The sequence below is a fragment of the Orbicella faveolata genome, unplaced genomic scaffold, assembly GCF_042242905.1.
Source record: "Orbicella faveolata isolate gen_17 unplaced genomic scaffold, um_ofav_v1 contig_1, whole genome shotgun sequence".
Taxonomy (NCBI): Eukaryota; Metazoa; Cnidaria; class Anthozoa; order Scleractinia; family Merulinidae; genus Orbicella; species Orbicella faveolata.
In genome coordinates, this window is record NW_028301536.1 from 23,393,914 (window position 1) to 23,415,000 (window position 21,087).

The following is a 21,087-nucleotide window of genomic DNA, read 5'->3' on the forward strand; positions in this document are numbered from 1 at the left end:
TTATAACACGTGCAGCACGGTTCTGTAGTTTTTGTAGCTTTTTAGATAATGTTTTGCCACAATTACCCCAGACAAGGCTGCAGTAATCAAAGTGAGGTTGAACTAGTGAGTTGTAGATATTGAGGTACAAATGGCTTAACTCGCTCTATGGCTCCAACAGCGGAAGCGATCTTTTTACACAGTTTATCAATGTAAGATAATAGCTTTAGCTCTGATGAAGAGGTCAGGACACGACCAACAAATTGAGCAGATTGAGCAGACCAGGTTTGAACAACAGCTGTGTCATGTAACATGATTTGACGTAAGTTCAGATATTTGTTTGTATTTTTTTTATTTAGGGCGTTGGAAGGGAGATTCAGCAGCCTAAGATTCGAAAAAAGATGTCCAAATGCTGTTGTCTATAGTGGTCAACCCGCTCAGCTACAGCTAGTTAGTTCACAGGTATGCCACTTAAACTGAAAGAAACAAATATATATGAACTAATAAGCTATTAGGAAAACAGACCAGTTGGCTATTTACAAGGTTCATCAAGGAGTTGATCAAGGGACTACGTACTCAGAAACAACTCCAGCTAAGTGATCAGAGCGGGACTTGAATCCGCAGCCTCCGCATTTTAAGTCCGGCGCCCTAACCAATAACCTCAATAGCTGCGATTATTGCGTTATGTTCTTGGATAAGAAACTTTACCGTTACATTCCCTCTCTCCATCAAGGAAAAATAATATTACCGGGAAATGATAAGGCAGCCAAGCAAAACCCTTGAAGGGGAAGGACTATCACGAACTTGCAGCTCATGAACTAGCATCCTATCGAGTAGGCCGAAGTGGCAATAATTCTAATTAGTAGAATTCTACTCGTATACTAATGTAAATGCTGCAGTCTGATTGGCTGGGTTACTCTACACCATCAGCCATTAGAGTGCAGTGGCTGTCGCTCGTCTACGAAATGGCGACGTTTTTCCGTTTTCCCGAAGTTTTGGAGGAACAATTAGATAGAAATGGATAATTAAATTCCCGAGAAGACTAGAAGAAGGTCATTAACGGTGTTTTGATTTTAAAAACTAGAAATTATTGAAAAAACGAGCGCGCGTGTGTAAACAACTGCAAATTTCCAATGTCAGTTCAGTGCGCGCGATTTCGTTGAGGCGAGAAGCTTAATAATACGTAGAAAAATAATTGGAAACCGTAATTTGCGTTTATTTCAGTCAGAATTCTACTAAAACGATTAGATTATTCGCTCTCGATTTCTATGAGGTGATAGTTCATAGAAATCGAGAGCGAATAATCTAATTGTTAATTAGTACATACCGAACCAATGGATAGTGCTTTTCGCGCATTCTGATTGGTTACTCAAACTCGGAATAGTGTTTGGTATTCCGAGCTCGCGCGGCGAAGGTCACATTTTGTGCGCGAACTTACGAAATAAAACCTTTTTTGGCAGTCTCCTGAGTCAATTTTTGCAGATATTTTATCCTACTGGTTTGGTATGTACTAAAACAATTATTCCCCTCAGTGTCTGTGGACTATTGATGGATGTTTACCTCGCCGCTTCGTACGCGTACGCGTGGGACAGTAATTTCAGATGTCAAATTCTACTTTATTTGGACAATTTTATATTTGAAAGAAAGACTGGAGTAATGGTGTCTTCTTCAGAAAAACGTATGTTACTTTCTCTTCTCTGCATCATGCTTGTAGGTAACAAGCCAACTCTTAACGGTCTTTTGTTCTTTTACAAATTCCCCAGAGCCCTTCTAGTTTCCTAGCCTGTAGGGACAAGGACGATATATCGGGATGAGGCATGATTCCTCAAGCAGATGCAAAGGTACCGCTACTCTACTTATAGATTAGATAACTTATTTTAGAATCAATCATTTACCGCTTAATTTCCTGCCAACAAAATAACCACTGGCAAAATTAAATTGCATTTATCACTGACAAAGTTCATTTCTACCATCTGTTCTTGATCCTAAGTCAACTACAAATAACTGAAACATTTGGCATATTATTAGTAATCCTTGGTCTCTCTTGATATAGCTAACACTTATGATAAACTTTCTATATAAAGGAAATTAAGTAATTAACCAAAATCTACTAAATACCAACCTATTTTGCACATGTGATCAGTATACAAAGGATCGCAGCAGTATTCACATTATAAAGCCCATTCTAACTACCAGAAAAACTGACGCTATTTCATAGATTGAATACATACTAAACTTGTGCAGGCATCTACAATAACAGTATTTCTCTGTTTTATAGTCCATAATGAGTTGAGATCGTTTCTACATGACTAAGTCATGAGTGTCTTGCTATCATTAATATTATCGTATCATAACAAATTTAGGTCTTGGTGGCCTTGATATGTTGACCGTGTCTGTTTTGATCTCCTTATCAGCCACAGCCACAACCACAACCACAACCTCAACCTCAACCACAACCACATGCACAACCACCGCCACATCCACAACCTCCACATCCACCACACCCACCGCAACCTCCACATCCACCACACCCACCGCAGGCACCTCCTCCAGTTGTATACTTGATGTAAGAGTTGGTCGGTACACTGTTAGCATAGTACCCTGCTGCCACTACCAGCAGGAGGTCCTGGTTGCGGATGATGCGTGGTTTCACGATTTCACATGACGCAGTTTCTGATGGTCTCATGTAGCTGGCCTTATCTGTCGGGGAATATGGCTGGCACAAAAGATGAAGAATGGCTATGGAGAATCCAAGTGCAATTGCCTCCGGTACACCGTGTACCTCTGGTGGAAAAGAAATCATGCCAGTTCGCAGGTCAACGACGACTGTCGTCTTCTTGCCAAGGCCTATCGAGAACTTGTCTCCTCGTTTCTCTACGGGTTTCCACTCGCGCGTTCCAAAAAGAGAAAAGAACTTTATGGACAGACGTCCAGGTTGGCCCTTTATGCCAGGAGTTCCCATGACAATCGGGTTACCTGGCGTTCCTCCCACCCCAGGCACACCAGGAACACCCTTAACAAACTTCTTCCATTTGCCAACGCAGATACCCCAGTCTTGGCTCCCTCTTATAAGGATTGCTCTTTCTCCCGCCATCTCATCCATGGTGCAACATTTCTCTGGATTGTTCACTTGCTCTCTCATCGGAAGTATGTCACCCCGGATGAGATGCACCGTACTCACAATGCGACCGGCATGGTTGATGACTTCCACGGAAGAGAACAGCAGCTGAGCGGAGTGCATAACTCGGTAGGTAAACACTTCTCGTTGGCCATGGTCAAATAGCCGATTCATTGACAATGCGCAGGACGTTGAAGAAGACTGAGCTAAAGACAACGGAGAGAGGATTAGCGTTGGCGAGCTCAAGATCTGGGCTGGATGCTGCACTGTGCTGAAATCAGTCTTCTTTGGTTTCACCATGAAGATGTACTTCTCAAGTCTAGGTGGATTGGCCACGGTAGTAAACCGAACGATGACATTTTCAGCAATCGCTAACTCGTGGGTTACTGGTTTAAGCTCCACGGCGCTGTTGTAGGGGTCTCGGCCAACAAGACAGCTCAGAAACAGGTATTGGGCAGATTCATCGAATGACGGCGTAACGCAGGAACAACGTCCTTGTTGGCAAATACGAATCTGATAAAAAAAAAAGAGTAAAATGAATTAAAATAGGCCTGTTCTGTAAGTTGCTTGAGTGAATGAATCTCTGAAGGTCATTACAAGTATTACTGATGATGGTGATTAATTTTCGTTCCCAAGTGACCGGGTTTGAGCCCTGGCCAGAGACATTGTGTTGTGTTCTTGGCCAAGGCACTTTACTCTCACGGTGCCTCTCTCCACCCAGGTGTATAAATGGGTACCGGCGAAGTTAATGCTGGGAGTAACCATGCGATGGACTAGCATCCCATCCATGGGGGAGTAGAAACACTCCTAGTCGCTTCATGCTACAGAAACCGGGATAAGCGCCGGCATGATGGGCCACTTGGCTCGTATGCAGACTTAGCCTTTAACCCGGGGAGCGAATGAGATGAACTGGCGGTCTCGAAAAAGACTTAAGGGCTAAACCAGCTCCTCTCCCCTCCCAAAAACATATTAATACAATTTAATTTGAATATTTTGCGTTCAAAGACATGGTAAAGGCATTTTGTCCTCAATTTCTACTTTCTGCATTGTCTGAGATTAATTGCTGTGCTTTCAGCCAATCAGTTTGCTGAATTTTTACATGATAATTATTAGGCATAACTTAGGTACGGGTAAACATTTCAAAGGGAAACAAAACTTTTAGTCTTTGAAAGTGCTTATTTATTCCAAATTGTACCAAGATAATCATGTGGTTACTTGTTAGTACATACACTTGAAAATACACTTTTTAAGGTGGCTCCATACGGTAATCATTTATCCAGTCGCGCACCCTAGTGTTATATTTTGAATACTGTTTTTGCATTCCCAGTCCTTTCAAACGTAATAAGCAATGATGTAATAGCGAAGCTTCGGCGGCCCGAAGGGCCACCAAGCGGAGCCCCGAACTCATAGAAACCCGTGAATCAATTTTTTTCGTTGTAAAAATGCCTTCCAGTATTGCTCTTGGGCGCGTACACACGACGACGACGAGCATGTCGCACAACATTGCGGCCGTTAACTCCAGCTAATAGAACATGCGGCCTTAGTTAACAGCGTGCAGTATCCATGTTATGGTCAATTGACAGCTGTCAAAGGAACTTACATCAGTTTTTATCCTGACAAAGTCTGATTTATCTTAGAAGCTTGACTTAAATAATAGTACAGTTATATGTACATCCAGACAACCTGGATGGTCCTTTGGTTGGGACTGTGTATTGTTGTAGTGCAATGTTCCAGTTTCTTGTTTAAAGCAACTTACATTTAAATTGCTCAAGCAAATTGCCAAGTTCATAACAGTTAGTTTGCATCCCTGGGCAGAACCTACCACTGTGACAGTTTGGTAAGTACCTCCCCCCCTAGCACTGGATTCACAACCAACATTCAGTAAGCAACTAACAATGAAGTACACTGTATATCAATGGAAGGAACGTCATCTGTTGGTGTGCAAAGATTATGATAAATTATAATTGATGTCTTTGTATGAATAACAGTGATGATCAAGTAGCAGCTACAGTACGATTACACCCTTGTCCCTGTCAGTAAATATATTAACAGTGTACACTTGGACAGCCTGGATTAAAAAATTAAACATTTTCAAAGTAACCATGGCCAGGTATGTTATTTCTGAAGGAATATAATTTTAGATCCTTGATTTCTTGAAGGCATTGATTTTTGTTGTAAATAATATCTCATAGAGTGTATGTTCCAGCTGTAGGCATTGTTACGTTGCAGAACACAGAGACCATTGTTATATGACAGAGATATTAATGTGTGAAAAGTTCTATAAACAATTGCATGGGAACAAATTGATTCATCATAGATGCTGCTTCTGAGTGTTCCCCAATGTTAATGGAAACATACCCTGTACATTTAAGAGTGCCTGCCTGTAAAAATCAGACAAATTCTTAATTTCGCGGCAAGGGTCGAAAATTCGATTTCGCTCATATTCTTGTGGTAGATAGGCTAGGGCATGACAAAAACTACTGCATAGTTTTTTTGGCAAAATATCCTTTTATTTCAAAGAAATTGGCAAATTACCAACTTCCGTTAAAATCGTCATTTGACGCACCATTTTATTAAGCAAGTTTGAGAGCCTCGCATGCAAAACCACATCATTCTTCCGTCTTTAAAACACTCAAATATTTTTGTCCAATGTTTAAATGTGTACTGGGTTGGTTTTAGGGAATGTTGAGTTGTCTTTTTGGGTGCAAAATAATTAAATTTCGAAGACAGGTATTTCATTCACTTGAAAGTACTTCGTGAATATAATTGATTTTCACCATGTGCGAAACCTTCAAATGGATTGAGCTTCTGGTGGTTGAATCGCAGAAGGATGATCTACAGATTCCTGTAAAAATTTCTTTGGGCAAATGATTGTGAGCGACGCGAGAGCTTTTCAAAGTACGTCAAAAATGCAAATATTTGACCATCCGTCGTCAAATTTCAATTTACGGGTTAGACGTATATTTTAGCAAGCGCCACATGACTTGACCTATAATAAGTTGAAATAGACACAGAGCTGGTAATTTCGAAATGTTCTAACCTTATTTGTTGCAAAAGGCAGGTCCAAAGCCGATTTGACGTGTTTCTAGTCGATCTCTCGCCATTCGTCGTACATAAAGCAGAAGTTTGCTTTTGTTTACACAAGGTTAACGTCCGATGTACATCGCCAACTGTCAACCTATTATTCGTCGAATACCATGGATCTGTGACCATCTTTCTGCGCATATGAATATCACTGCATCTAAAATGGCTGAGTCATTTGTAAGTAGTTGTTTGCTTTGCACTGCGCCAAAATAATGCGTTTGATCGATTGCTGACCATTGCTGATAAGCGTGTCGGCGCAGCACAATCTTACAGCCGGTATTTGTTCGTCACGCAATGCTGTCACGACATATGTTGCATATTTTGATCCATTTTGTATAGAGCACTCTCAGGATAAATGAAACAATTTAATCATTGTTCATCTGTTTGTTCATATTTATATAATCGTATTCTATAGTGTACGTGGCCTCGGTCCAAATCACGTTTGTTGTACGTTTTGATGTTTCAGACAACAGCTGATAAAGCTAGTGCCAGTACTCACTAGAATTTAAAAAAAAATCGCCATGAAACAAATTATAGATCAATGAAGCAAGAACTAGCTGAAATGAAAATAGGAAATCACAACGTGTCTAATTCATGAGAAAAACAGACTAAATTTAATTAGTAATTACGCGAGTAAATAGCCCTAGCCATGCCATTTTATTTGGCGTATTTTGTTTGCCTAGTGGCGAGGCATCGGTATGTTTGTAACAGAAAATAGAGGACTGTTGTCAATACAGTCCAAAATTATTGTCAGTAAAATATTGTAAATAAAACACCTATTGACCGGTTACCTCCGCGGCCACCATTTGGTCGTTCCGATAAGGGTTTTACTATTGTCTTTACCCCTATCATAGGGGTAAAGACAATTCAGCGGCCACCCAAAATTTAAACACTTTGTTTTGGAAAGGGCGATGGTAGATAAGGGTCCGAAATTGAAGGTGCATGACGAGTGATAATTCAAATACACGTCTATCATGATTGTCTTGAATTGACTCCACGTTCACCAAGAAATTTATAACCCGATAGTGAAAAATTAAATATTCAGGGTACACCTCTATTTAAGCGGCTAGCCCCATAGTAAGCGGTCACCACCCATTTCCCCGGGGGTAGCTCACTGTATTACATGTAAATCAAAAATAATTGCACAGCCAGCGCGAAAAGAACTAGGTATGAGTTAAGCGTTACAGTATTACGCAGGCCATGTAGGTAGCGGTGGTCGAGTAAAAGATATCAACAGGGGCAATGGTAAACTATTCATTCTTCTCATTTCTTAATTTAATCTCTTCCTACTCAACACCATTGTGTGCTCCCAGCGGTACCCAGCTTTACGGAGCCTTATGTATTAGGATAGAAATTGTCCTACCCCTACCCCCTAAAATGGGATGACAGTATTGCGTGACGAAAAAGGAACCGCTACAAGCAAGGATTCAAGCCATCAAACCATGATGATCAAACGTAATATTTTGGTGTAGTACAAAGCAAGCAACTATCTACAAATGACTTACCCGTTTTTGACTTAGATGCAGTGTTAATCATATGTGTCGAAAGAGGGTCACAGATTCATGGTATTCGACCATTAAATAAGTTGACAGTTGGCGATGTACATCGGACGTTATGTAAACAAAAGCAAACTTCTGCTTTAGGTGCGACGAATGGTGAGAGAAACACGTCAAATCGACTTTGGACCTGCCTTTACAGCAAATGAGGTTAGAACATCTCGAAATTATCAGCTCTGTGTCTATTTCAACTTAACGTTGGTCAGGTCATGTGGCGCTTGCTAAAATATACGTCTAACCCGTAAATTGAAATTTGACGACGGATGGTCAAATATTTGCATTTTTGACGTACTTTGAAAAGCTCTCGCGTCGCTCACAATCATTTGCCCAAAGAAATTTTTACAGGAATCTGTAGATCATCCTTCTGCGATTCAACCACCAGAAGCTCAATCCATTTAAAGGTTTCGCACATGGTGAAAATCAATTACATTCACGAGGTACTTTTAAGTGAATGAAATACCTGTCTTCGAAATTTAATTATTTTGCACCCAAAAAGACAACGCAACATTCCCTAAAACCAACCCAGTACACATTTAAACATTGGACAAAAATATTTGAGTGTTTTAAAGACGGAAGAATAATGTGGTTTTGCATGCGAGGCTCTCAAACTTGCTTAATAAAATGGTGCGTCAAATGACGATTTTAACGGAAGTTGGTAATTTGCATATTTCTTTGAAATAAAAGGATATTTTGCCAAAAAAACTATCCAGTAGTTTTTGTCATGCCCTAGCCTATCTACCATGAAAATATGAGCGAAATCGAATTTTCGACCCTTGCCGAGTTATTTTCCATTTTTATGGACAGGGACTCTTAAGTGTTCAATTTAGTGAGAGTGGATGTTGCACTTCAATAATCTATTAAGGTTGTTCAGTAATGCGTTGTTTGATTTCTCTGAGTTTACAGACAACTTCATGCGATTATAATTGCTGCACTAATTTCATTGAACACACTGACTTAGAAGTCCAGTTCTACAGCTATCCTGTGTGTAGTTAATATCACAGCCGCAACATTGTCACAGCTACACTGTATTACATAATAAACATAAACATATTTTAATTGCCTGTCAAATTAAGCAGTTTTTCTTGGAGGGAATTTACTCATGGCTTATTTAAATTTTCTTTCTTTTTCTTTTTTGCTTTGGAGTGATATTGTGCTTGGTTTTCAGTGTTTTAAAATTTATTTTGTGATAATTGGCATAAATTAATATTTTGCCAACATAAAATGGAGAACTGGGTGCAGGCATACAGTCATGTAGTAAGCAAAGGTGCAAGATTAGTACGTTTGTAGGAAGAGAGGGTTGAGAAATTTGTAACATTATATGGACACTCGTTAGCCTTGCCACTCCTAACTTCCAATAAGGACAATATTGTGCCCTAGTGTTGTGTAAATTATTCATACAATGTAGTAGTATTTAATTTATATTTCAATCTGTTGCTTATATGATAGCCTTATAAACCTAAAGGAAGCACCACTGTATTTGGCCAGGGTTACGTACATGGTCCCTGTTTTTCCTAATGAGATGCTTTGTGAGTTTGGTGCATGTAGAATATTGATATATTGTTTATCCATTTTGCTGTAAGTTATTTTTAGTTATTAATGTGTCAGTTAGAACATATCTTGGGCCAGCAGCTAATGCATGTATGTCTCATAACCTTCGAGTCAATTTGGTTGTGTAGTGCCTGCAAAAGACGTACACATAATATTACCTACGTATAGCTTACTCATTAATATATGCAAAGAAGGCGAGATTAAAATAATAAGAAGAACAAAAGCAAAGTAAAAATGTGTAAATTAGGTGACTATTGTTTAAAAAGAATACTATACTGGTTTGGAATCGGCTTAGAATTATTGTCAGCATGCTTGGTAGCAGAGGTGTGCCAAGCCTCCAAAGTTTTTCTAATGCGAAAAGAGCTTTTGTCGATGACGCTATGCGATAGTCGAATGACCACACATGTTTCGCAATGTTTGATCCATTAGCACAGTTTTTGACATTCCTAGCCAGACATTTTTAGCCAGCGAACATTTTTATTGTAATTTTTAATTATGTCTCATTCTGGCTGCGCTTCAATCTTTAAGAATTTTATAATTTAGTTTCAATTTGTTGTTTTTCTCCACTGAGACGGTGGACTACAGGAACTGTTGCTGGGTGTCATTGATTATTAATTTTGCTATTATTAAATTGTGCCAAAAAGTTTATCCTTTTGCATTCCATTTTTATCCGTCGAAGGCTGTAGATCGACAGCCGAAAGCTCATGTTCTTTTTGAACCTTTTTAGCCAGCGAACGTTTTTATTGTAATTTTTAATTAAAAAATTATTACTGGAAGCGTACGCAAGTATTTATATTCAGCAGCACAATATTATCATTACCGTTTATGCCTGTTGATTTTGCTCATACATGTACTTTTAGAGATGGTGCAAACCCTTTCAGCAGGGGGAGACTATATAAAAGGGAAGATTGCCAACTGTATCTTTCGGGATCAAGCTGGAAAACAAAACTTTACAACTTATCACTCGTGTATACTATTTTAATTTGGTATTTTTGCGAGATTTCATTTGGTAGAGATTTAGGAACTGAGTATATAGCAGCCAGTGTATTTCAATCATACCACACGAGTCCTCATGTTAATTAAGAAGGATTTAATGAATAATAAAAATGTCTTGTCTTTCTGAATAAGGGAGGGGAAAAAACAAGAAGCTACAAAATCGTCTGAAATTTGCCTTACATGCAAGTTGGATTATTTTAATTCATACGAACATCCCAAAAAAATAACTGAGTATCTCCGCTTTTAGGCTTGGCTAAATCTATATATTACTGTGTTCCAATCATCTCTATTAAAACCATGGCTTTTAGTCTCGAATTAAAAATGCTCAAACAAGTGCGTGTTTTACCCTTTACATCGCCTTATTTTGGATTTTCTTCAATTTCCTTCTATAAAATCGTCCAACATGTCCACAGTACATCGAATCCAGCATGATGCGAATTTTAAACACGTACAGGTGGTTTTTTCGATTTTTGCCAACTTTTGTCTTTTTTCCTCTGCAAAAGAAGTGGTTAAATAGATTTCCATGAAAACGAGCTCCAACTAAAGTGAAATATGTATTACCAGTCTGCCAAAGTTTACTGAATTTCACCACGGGAAACACGAGAAAATTCCCTGACGTTTTCCTTTGATCGCGTGCTGATAACTGAAGATTTGGTCCTTAGCTCGCGTGCGATCGTAAAACTATAGGCAGTCACTTAAGGGTTCCGGTAAGTGCCAGAGGTGCTCGAAAATGTTCGGGTGATATTCATAACCCTTCGAAAGGGTCAAGATTATCTTCAGGAATCTTCGGAAAAACGTCTAGTTATCTCCGGAAGGCTTTGGGTGAACTTAGACCACCTTTGGGAAAATTCCGGTGACCGTCGATAGGCTTAATCTGTAATTTTCACCGCTGCTGGTAATTTTTGCACCGCTGCTACACTTTTAGCACTTGTGTTAGCCTTCTACTGCACTGCTCTCAGCCTATCAGAATCGAGGGTATATTAAACAAAATTGAGAACCCGGCCAGGGTTTCTCATTAACCCCCAAAAGGAGTCCTCAACTATATATCTCACCTGTAAAAGTAATCAGAAAATTTTTAACCTCCGAAAAGCTCCCAGTATCGCAAATTAAAACCTAAAAACCGTTTAGTCCTACTCTTCACGTTTATACCTGGGTTACTCATCAACGTTCATGTTTCCTTGATAGCATGGGCAAAAACATCTCCCGGTTGCCGAAAAAAAAAGCATTAAGTGTGAACATTGAAACATTTTACTCATGTTTATTCTCATGACTATCCATAATTCTTTAGTCCTATTTAGACCTGGACTGTGGACAATGCTTATGCTCACGTTGACTGTTTTTTCCAATTTATCCACAGTTATATCGGGTGAACGATTTGGTATGTCGTGTCATTGTACAGGAAACTTAGCGTTTCCATGATAAACGTATTTTGAAAGCCATATTGTTCAAATGTAGGGTTTTGTTATGTTTATTAACTTACTAGGGACCTTAAGATCGACGTTTTTTTTTCGTTTCCCGCAAACCTCAAAAAGTCACGTGACTCTGACCTTGACCTCACGTTTGACCTTTGAGGTTCAGGTTTGAACGTCAAGGTCACTGTCTAGAGGTAAGTGAATTACGTCAGAGGTTTACACTAGTTTTAAAACCAAAAAGTCACGTTTAAACGTCAGATTTGCTTTCCTTAATCTCGATGAAGTAGAAGTTTGTTTGATTCATTAGCACGATCAATTACAACTCGGAGAATTAACAACTACATTACTGCATGTATCGATGTAAACAAAACTGGCGTCGCCTGTGATTCACATGTTTCGTTGTCAAACTACAGCATTCCTCACTTTTTACGAAGAAAATATACCATCTCATTTACTGCTCAGTTCCTAGATGGCACCCTTTCGATGGCCAACCGTGAAACACGACGGATTTTTGCCTCAGGGGTGCATCAAGAAATCCATAAACTCCTTAAGACTGGGAGGAAATTGCCTCGATTCTCACTAGACAATTCAGTACCACTGAGCATAATGTTACACTGAAAGGACGGGGAAGTCGAGAAACGATAAAAGGACTATTAGAAAAATACAACCGAGATGACGAAAGAACCCTAAAAAACCGTGCTTTGTTACCCTGCATCTTGACGTAAAAATCATCTAGGCAAAACTCCCAGTGACGTATTGGTATCTTAAATTATTTTATAAGCTGGCCATTTACACCAACTTATTTAGTTCGCTTACCCGAAGGCTGTTGCTATCCTTTGTTTTAAACTTGAACGTTGATAGCACATTGGTAGAATTGGACAAACTGACAGCTGGTCCACGGACACGGGTCTCAAGAACTTTTACACCATTTACGACATCAATTTTGATCGTGTACGATTTAGATTCTGTGAGGCCTTCAACTTCTAGCCGAGTCAGCTTCACGGTGTACTCAGATGCTCTCAGTCCAGTGTAATCCACCAGCTCAGCTTGGACACTAGTCGAGAGCGGAGGCTCCCCACGGAACATGCAGCCCTTCAATGGAAGTTCCTGAGTAGCTTCTTTCCATTTCTGTCGCGTTGTTACATAAGACGTTGATAGCTTTGAGCCAGGCCGGCGGTCGTTCACAGAATCATTGTGGTCGTACACCTTTCCTATGACTTCAGTGGTGTCCTTTTGGTATATCAGCGGATGTACCTGATGCGCATGCCAAATGAGGTCAAAGTCGTAGCATGGTACAAAGAACAGATCTGGGTTTTGTTGTTTGAGCACAAGGTGCTGTTTATATCTCTCCAATGCTCTAGTCAAGAACTTCTTATCTTCATAATGAGGTAAAGAGACCTGATAGTAAAATACCCTCTGCCGATCGCAGGCCGCTGTGATGTCATACTCAATTCGCGACTCAAAATCAGGCACATGACCAACATAAGTCGTCAGGTCAACTTCAAAAGGCTCACTAGGGTACAACTTCTTCCATAAGATCCTGGCTCTTTCGAGTCCTCTTGTACGTTTCTTTCCGACTAGGACCTTGTGATCCACCAGAGTTGAGACAACTTCCTTGCAGTCCTTTTCGTAGCTGATGGGCGACAACATGTGTACATGCCACACCCAGGCAATGTCGAGAGGTGCTGCGATGTCCTCAGTGACGGACGACTGAGCAGCCAGTGGCAACCAGAACAGTTCATATCTGTAGGTGTTAAAAACATGGCAAGTCACAGCTTTAGAGAGTCAACTGCATGCGTCTATAAAGGTACGATTTAGGCGATCAATTGTAAAGCTTCATAATTTGAAAAACAAACGGAAAGATAAAAGCTTTGTAAGGTACATGAAAATCTCGGATAGCCAAGTTATTTACAAATTTACAAAAATTAGGTTGATCACAAGTCATACCGTGCGAACGGCAGACAACAAGCTCAGAAATGGTCCTGGGATCGCAAGCATGTCTTTTCTGGCCACTCCGTTTGAAATGGCCTTATGATCGCAGCAAAACGTACTTGCGTTGGCGGACATAAAACATGTGCAGTCATTGATTTTTTTTTTTTTTTTTTTTTTTTTTTTACATCATTTGCAAAGCCAGTGTAAATACCTCCTTATTGCATTCTGAACGTGCGGTCCAGCATACAGGCTTGGATGGTCATCAACGAGCTGTAAGAACTGTCTGTGTTTAAGGGCAGCGTCCACCAGATCGATGCTAAGATGTACCCCTCTCCAGGCCATGATTCAAATTACTAAATAACGAAATAACAAAGACACATGACTTTGGTTTACACAGCTAACGGTTGGTAAAGGTTCTTCTGGTGGACTGGAGAGACGTAAGATGTCTTTCGAAACTTTTTGCAAGGTACTACCCTGCGAGACCGAGCAGAAAGAAAAGGAAATTTCTGTCTCGCAGGTTATCATGGTACCGATATGTACTTTACATTTTTATTGCGTCCGTAAATTTTCAAGCGAAAGTCAACACAGCATTTATTAGAGTCCTCATCTACCGGTGACGTGCATGCTGTGTCGTTGTATGTAATACTCGTGTGGAAGTGGTCAGCGCGTCGGACTCGCAATCCAGCGGTGCGGGGTTTGAGTCCCACTCTGACCACTATTTTGATTTGTAGTTCCGAGTTCAAATCATCTTCCACACTTGTGAGTAGCCAACTGGTTTGCCTCCGGCAGGTTAGGATTCTTAACCTTCGGTTGTTTGCTCGGCCTCGCTAGCCCTTGTGCTATAAACAATGCCGAGGATAAATAAAGGTTATTCATATATTTTATCTCTATAACACTTAATTATTCGTCTTTTTCTGCGGCCAAACACCTGGTTTCTAACTTGCGAAGCTATTAAACATCAGAGCAGTTCAACTGTTCAGTACCCTGAAACCCAGCTCTATAAGCGCTTGCTTGAGACATCAAGGACATCAAGGATGTTGTTACTACCATATGTAAATTTAGTTACCGAATCACTAATCACTATTCATTCCCTTGCACCCCATTGCGTCCGATCCCAAATGTTTCCAAGATTTTCAAAGTATACATGCAGACAAACACGACTGAAAAAGCAATTCAGTTTTCGATGCGCAGTGTAGTCGATAAAGAGCTGTAGTTTTGTTTGGAAAATTATTCTGACCGCCGACGGAATGAATGCATTCGAGCAGAATTGATAGAAATTCAAATTTTGACAACATGTCTCGTTTCTTCTTCATACGATCTTTTTTAGGAAATATAACCGAATTTTGACCTCATTAACAGGATTTACCGAAAGAAAAACTCTTCAAGTAACTAAGCTTCCCAATTTTAACACATAACATAAAGAAAAACTCGAGATATCACCGTAAAACTGAGCATTTTTGCTGCCTGCTCAATTTGTTAGGTCATGTGATCGCACAGACGTCGTGCTTCGCTGGTATTTAGATTGCGATCGAGAACGGTCCGAATGGTATGCTACAGCTAATTATTTGTTTATTCCTCCTAGAATTCATTGAGGCATCACCTCTTTAGGTTCTTCAAGATTTATGTACAAAGCTGATAAACACTGCTCTTTATTAAGTTGCGACGCGACTAGTGTAGATATATATTCAGCAAGGTACAATTACTCCGTATGGTAATATCTCACAGACTTAATGCACCTTCTGTCTTTGATTTTCACCAGAGAGACATTGGAAAATTTCTGCGAAGAATCACGCAAATCACAGTTACGTAGTAAGTATCATAAATAATGTGGTCTTACCCGTAGATTTAAGTCCTTCCTTGAGATACTGTTTCCACGCTCTCTTCAAGTCCAAACAGCTCCCCTACTTGATGTCTGTCACGCGGTTGCCATCTCAAGCGTGAAAAAGTGGTATGATGCCAGCCAGGCGTAGCAAGCGTAAAACGGGGGAGGGGGAGGGGAGCTGGGAAAGCGAGATCGGTGATAAAAGGAGCGGGGAGTGTCTGCAATAAGAACCCCCTTTTGTTCTTTTCTGCGTTCGCTGGCGAACGCAAAATTGCCATTGGCTAATACTCACTTAGTAACTTATTGATTAGTATAGTTGCACAATCTCATCAAAAACAACCGACATTCGTCGCGGATAGTCTGCTGGCAGCCGGTTTTCTCTCTAAGGGTCACTTAGACGAGTGTTTAGTCACCGCCAACGCAAAAGGGCGGTATGGCGCTGGCTGAGTAGGGAAGAAGGCAAGGGCCTTGCAATGTCTCGTCCCATTCCCCTTTGGGCTAAAGTGTCTCGCCTCATACCCCCTGCTGAATTTCGAGATAAAATAAAATAAATAAAAGTTCGAAAGACATTCTCCGCTTATGCACGAGACTCGATGCAACAGACCCTGCATAAATTATCGCAACCGCATTCTTTCTTTTTACTGCCTATTTTCAAGCTCTTCGTGGGAGTACAGGACATTTCCGCGCTAAAATAACGTCATGATTGTTATGTTGTTTTGTTGAGATTTGCCCATTTTTGTCTCTTCTATAATCAATCACTCCGGGAAATAATCTCAATTGACTAAATTCACGCAGGAACTCAGTTATGCCGACAAGCGCGCGCTAGTTTCTAATTGGTGGACCTGCTGACGGTAATTGACAGTTAATGAAATCGGATTACATAGAAACTGGTGGGCGTAATGCGAAGAACCCGGTTCTTATAGCAGGCGTCCCTTTCCCTTTCTTCCTCGCGTGTTTTGCCTCCCTACTCCTTCCCCGTTTACGACTGCAACGCAGGCTATATGATGCTGGCGCTTAAATCTGGTGTCTCATCGGGTTTGCGTAGCAAGAAGCCATACCACACTCTACACCCTCCCTTAGACCATTTATCAACCACGATGGCCTAGGGCCAATTGTTGCCCATAACTCAGGTTCAGTTATTGTATAGGATAACGCGAACTCGGTAGCAGGTATTTTTAATATATTTATCAAGTTTTTTCTACCATGTTAAAATGTCTCATGGGCTTGTTTATTTATAAAATTCCATAACTGTCACTACTGTCTAACTAACCCTCACTCAAAAGCATGATTTTCAAAATAGAATAATGCAGTGTACATCAATGTAAAACAGAAGGTAATTTGCTTGATCATAGATATGTTATTCTATTAAGTTCAATTTAGGGACATCAGACTCGTTCTTCTCGCATTCATGTTTCACCGACTTGTACTTCGATGAAAGGTGTCAAATCTGCGACTTATTAGCCATTCCAAGCAACTTACCAATGCAGATTTCCTAATAATGCGACGTTTGAGATCGGATAATGCGTCAACCCTTAAATGACGTTTTTTTTTTTGGAGAACATGCTAATATCCGACCTATGTAACTGAGAAGCGAGGAGGTCCTCTGGCAGGCTAGATGGCAGGCTGTTCGAGCTATGCAAAATGTTCTGCTGAGGGGTAGTGGGGTGGGGTAATTGTGACTAAAAAAATCCGAAAAAAATCCTTTAGACCAAGACGAAAACACAAACCATCATAACAGGAAAAGAAGATCATTCTGGACTGAGAAAGATATATCTCGAGAGTTCTGGATCCAAAAATAAAGACAGCTCATGCTTAACTCGAAACACCCGCTCTTCCCCTATCAACCCCCGAAAGTCCAATGGTCGCCCCCTAAGAATATGGCGTAGCTGTTTACGAGCACGTTCTTTGCGCAGTGTTGCTTAGCTCTCTTATCTTCCAGCAAGTTCTTTGCCTGTGGCTTGGCTGTTCTCCTGAAATTTATCAAAAGGTAAGTATTTCTTCTTTGTTGTAATTTCATTACAACATAATATATAGATTTAACCAACCCTAAAAGCGGAGCTCCTGATTGCAATAATTAACCATAAAGGAAAAACAGGATTTGTTTCTCTTGGATGAGAAACTGAAAAAATTATCAATTGTGAGCATGTAATTGTTCAACCTGTGGCTTCGCTATTTTTTGCGATTAAATTTTAACAAACTACACCCAATAAGGGTAGCCAAGATTGTTGAAATTACGTACGCAATATATCAGGGACTTTCCAAGATACGATTCTGCAAGGAATATGTCGGAGGAAAGGTCAACAACGCGCCAGGGGTTAATTTGCCCCGAAATTTTGGTTTGCAAGCGCTCCCTCCTTTTCCCCCGAGAAATAGAGTCACTTGAGCCTGCGATCAGGAGCAGGGGGTCACTAGCCGCTGACTTCGATCGCAGTGCTCTCCCGCTGGGGGACTCCAATACAAAAACTACAGATTACTCGTCGAACCTTCTAGGGGTTAAGGTGGCTCAAAACAGTTTCCAGCACTTAAATTTTGATGGGTCGTTATAACCACTCTTTATCAGTTGATGTTACAATCATGGTGTCAAAAAACTGCCCAATCATCGGTGAACACGTTGTTATCATTCTCATGGTGCAATAGGTTACCATAGCCACAGTATGACCTCCTAAAAGCACTCTTAATTACAGCTTTGGGGGCTTATAATTAAAAAATGGCACGGTGAATTTTTCCTATGTTATCAACTTTTGTTAAGCATGATAAGACGCAACTTTTGGCAAAGTTTTAAAAAAATTCTGAAGTTAGGGTTCAGAGCCACCTTAAATTTCCAAACATTTAAGGTGATTCTGAACTCTATGTACAGATTATTTTTAAACTTTGACAAAAGTTGCGTCTTATTATGCGTATCAAAAAATGATAATATAAAAAAAAGTTGTGAGAGTTTGTTTGGTTGTTTGCGGCTCGGCGCTGTAATGGCGCGTAATCTTGTGTCACAACGCACAATTTTAACTAAGAAAATGAGTCAATTGCAGTCGAGTTTGATTGTTACTGTATTGAAGAGAGTTTCCATGGAATACCCTTAATGTATTTCCTCGCTTCCAGCTATTTAATTTACTGTGTAAAAGCCTGATTTCAAGTGATTCGCAACGACTGACAGAAATTGTTTTGTTAGTACAACTTCAAACTCTGCAGAAAATTTCAACCGGAAAAATGATTTTGTAGAACTTAAGTGGTGAACTAACTGCACTAAACATTTGTGCCTAGTATCTAAGTTAGTCGTTGCGAAGATTTTTACGAATGCTATATGTAGACGGCACGTAAGCCGATTCGGATATACACAGTTGCATAAACAAACCCACTTGTAAGCCAATTTACCACAGGAAAAAATAAGCATGTTATTTGCCGACTTGGGGTCGGTACGTACAGTGAAGAATTGTGACTTCGGGCATTTTCAAGACGTCGGTCACAGGTTTTCACTATACGGACCTCCCAGCTGGCAAATATAATTTATGCGTTGTATGTTTTTATACCCATTGTTCATGTCTCCAATAAAATGGAGAAGGGTAACTACAAAACGCATCCTAAATAAGCTAATATGCAAGTATTGCATGTCCGACCATGTACGTACTGCGTACCTATTTTTAAGATTATCCAGAGCCCTACTAGTTTCTTAGGCCCCCTCCACATTACTTCTGAAAATGCATCAAATCGTTTTCCGTCAATTAAAACATTACGCCCGAGAAATGTGAAAACGCAACAATCATCGGTCATTTTGGATTTTTATTTGAGGAAAACTAGGGCAAAGAAATCACATTATTATGTTAATGTCATCGTTTTCGAAAAGCCCCGTTTTCAAAGTGTCTTGTCTACACTGAGACTGGTACTATATTTTTTGCATTGCGCTATTAATACTAAAATTGTGTGGGCGTCTATAATAACAGAACTTTTCTATTTTATACTCTGTAATGAGTTAAGATCGGCTGTACCTGACTTAGTCATGAAGATCTTACTATCAGCCCTATTATGTAATGATAACAACTTAACGTCCTGCTGATTTTGATATTTTGACAGTGTCTGTTTCAATCTCCGCATCCCCCACAACCACAACCGCCACATCCACCACAACTACCACGTCCACCACATCCACCACAACCACCGCAACCCCCACAACCCCCACATCCACCACAACCACCGCAGGCACCTCCCCCAGTTTCAAACTTGACGTAACAGTTGGTCGGTACATTATTGGCATAGAACCCTGCTGCTACAACAAGCATGAGGTCCTGGCTGCGGATGCTGCGTTGTGCGCTGCCCTCGCCTGATCCAGCAAACCATGGTTTCATGTAGTTGGCCTTTACTGTCGTGGAATATGGCTGGCATAAAAGATGAAGAATAGCTATCGAAAATCCAAGTGCAATTGTTTTCGGTACGTCATGCGCCTCTGACTGACATAAAATCATGCCAGTTCGCAGGTCAACGTCGACGGTTTTCTTCTCTCCCAGAAGGCCTATCGAGAACTTGTCTCCTCGTTTCTCTACGGGTTTCCACTCACGCGTTCCAAAAAGAGAAAAGAACTTTATGGACAGACGTCCAGGTTGGCTCTTTTTGCCGGGAGTTCCCTTGACACCCGGCTTATCGGGAGTTCCCTTTACCCCAGGCACACCACGAACACCCTTAACAAACCCCACCCATTTGCCAACGCAGATACCCCAGTCTTGGCTCCCTTTTATAAAGATTGCTCTTTCTCCCGCCATCTCATCCATGGTGCAACATTTCTCTGGATTGTTTACTTGCTCTCTCGCTGGAAGAACGTCTCCCCGGATGAGATGAGCGGTGCTTACAACGCGCCCGGCATGGTCGATAACCTCCACAGAAGAGAACAGCAGCTGAGCGGAGTGCATAACTCGGCAGGTGAACGCTTCGTTTTTGCCATAGTCGAATAACCAATGCACAGACGATGCACATGGTGCTGAAGACTGAGCTAGAGACAGCGGAGATAATATTAGCGTCGGCGAGCTCAAGATCTGGGCTGGATGCTGTACCGTGTTGAAATTCTTCTTTGGTTTCACCGTGAAGTGGTACTTATCAAGTCTAGGCGGATTAGCCACGGTAGTAAACCGAACGATGACATTTTCAGCAATCGCTAACTCGTGGGTTACAGGTTCAAGCTCCACGGCGCTGTTGTAGGGGTCTCGGCCAACAAGATAGTTTAGAAACAGGTAGTCGGCAGATTCATCGAATGACGGCGTAACGCAGGAGCAACGTCCTTGTTGGAAAATACGAACCTGATCAAAAAAAAAAATGAAAACAAGCCTGTTCTGTAAGTTGCTTGTGTGAATGTGAAAATGACAATGTATCGGGCTCTCACCCGAGAAGCGAATGAGGTGGACCCGAAAAAGTCCATCCCTCCCCCCCTACAAAAAAAAAAAAAAATTAAAATTATAATAATAATAATATAGATGCAATTTAATTTCAACTTTTTGCACTCAAAGTCATGACAAAGACAGTTTTGCACTCAGTTTCAACTTTCTCAATCACTCTCTGTGATTAATTGACGTGCTTTCAGTCAATCCGCTTGTTGAGTTTTTTGTTTCTCTACTTTTAAGAATGACTGAAGCTCGGGTAAATATTTCAAAGGCAAACAAA

General features: G+C 40.6%; 2 protein-coding genes across 2 annotated transcripts in view; both read right to left on the reverse strand.

The window, feature by feature from the left end:
* Positions 1–1,574: 1,574 nt before the first annotated feature.
* LOC110054608 (uncharacterized) lies at positions 1,575–15,582 on the reverse strand. The gene is made up of 4 exons (XM_020760959.2): positions 15,463–15,582; positions 13,837–13,978; positions 12,510–13,437; positions 1,575–3,610 (listed from the first exon to the last, which is right to left on the reverse strand). The coding sequence occupies exons 2-4, from the start codon at positions 13,965–13,967 to the stop codon at positions 2,426–2,428; spliced, it is 2,244 nt and encodes a 747-aa protein (XP_020616618.2). The 5' UTR covers positions 13,968–13,978; positions 15,463–15,582; the 3' UTR covers positions 1,575–2,425.
* Positions 15,583–18,473: 2,891 nt separating this feature from the next.
* Positions 18,474–21,087, reverse strand: part of LOC110054550 (uncharacterized) — a 9,266-nt gene continuing 6,652 nt past the window's right edge. The window contains exon 4 of the mRNA XM_089296654.1: positions 18,474–20,726. Coding sequence (XP_089152780.1) covers positions 19,521–20,726 — 1,206 coding nt within the window. The 3' untranslated portion in view covers positions 18,474–19,520. The remainder of the gene's footprint in view (positions 20,727–21,087) is intronic.

Excerpts from the sequence above, each read along its gene's own strand:
- LOC110054608 (XM_020760959.2), bottom strand. The coding sequence starts at position 13,967 with ATGGCCTGGAGAGGGGTACATCTTAGCATCGATCTGGTGGACGCTGCC. Across the intron at positions 13,438-13,836 it reads GTTCAGAATGCAATAAGGAG|ATATGAACTGTTCTGGTTGC; the intron begins GTATTTACACTG and ends TAACACCTACAG. Across the intron at positions 3,611-12,509 it reads AGGATAGCAACAGCCTTCGG|ATTCGTATTTGCCAACAAGG; the intron begins GTAAGCGAACTA and ends TTTTTTTATCAG.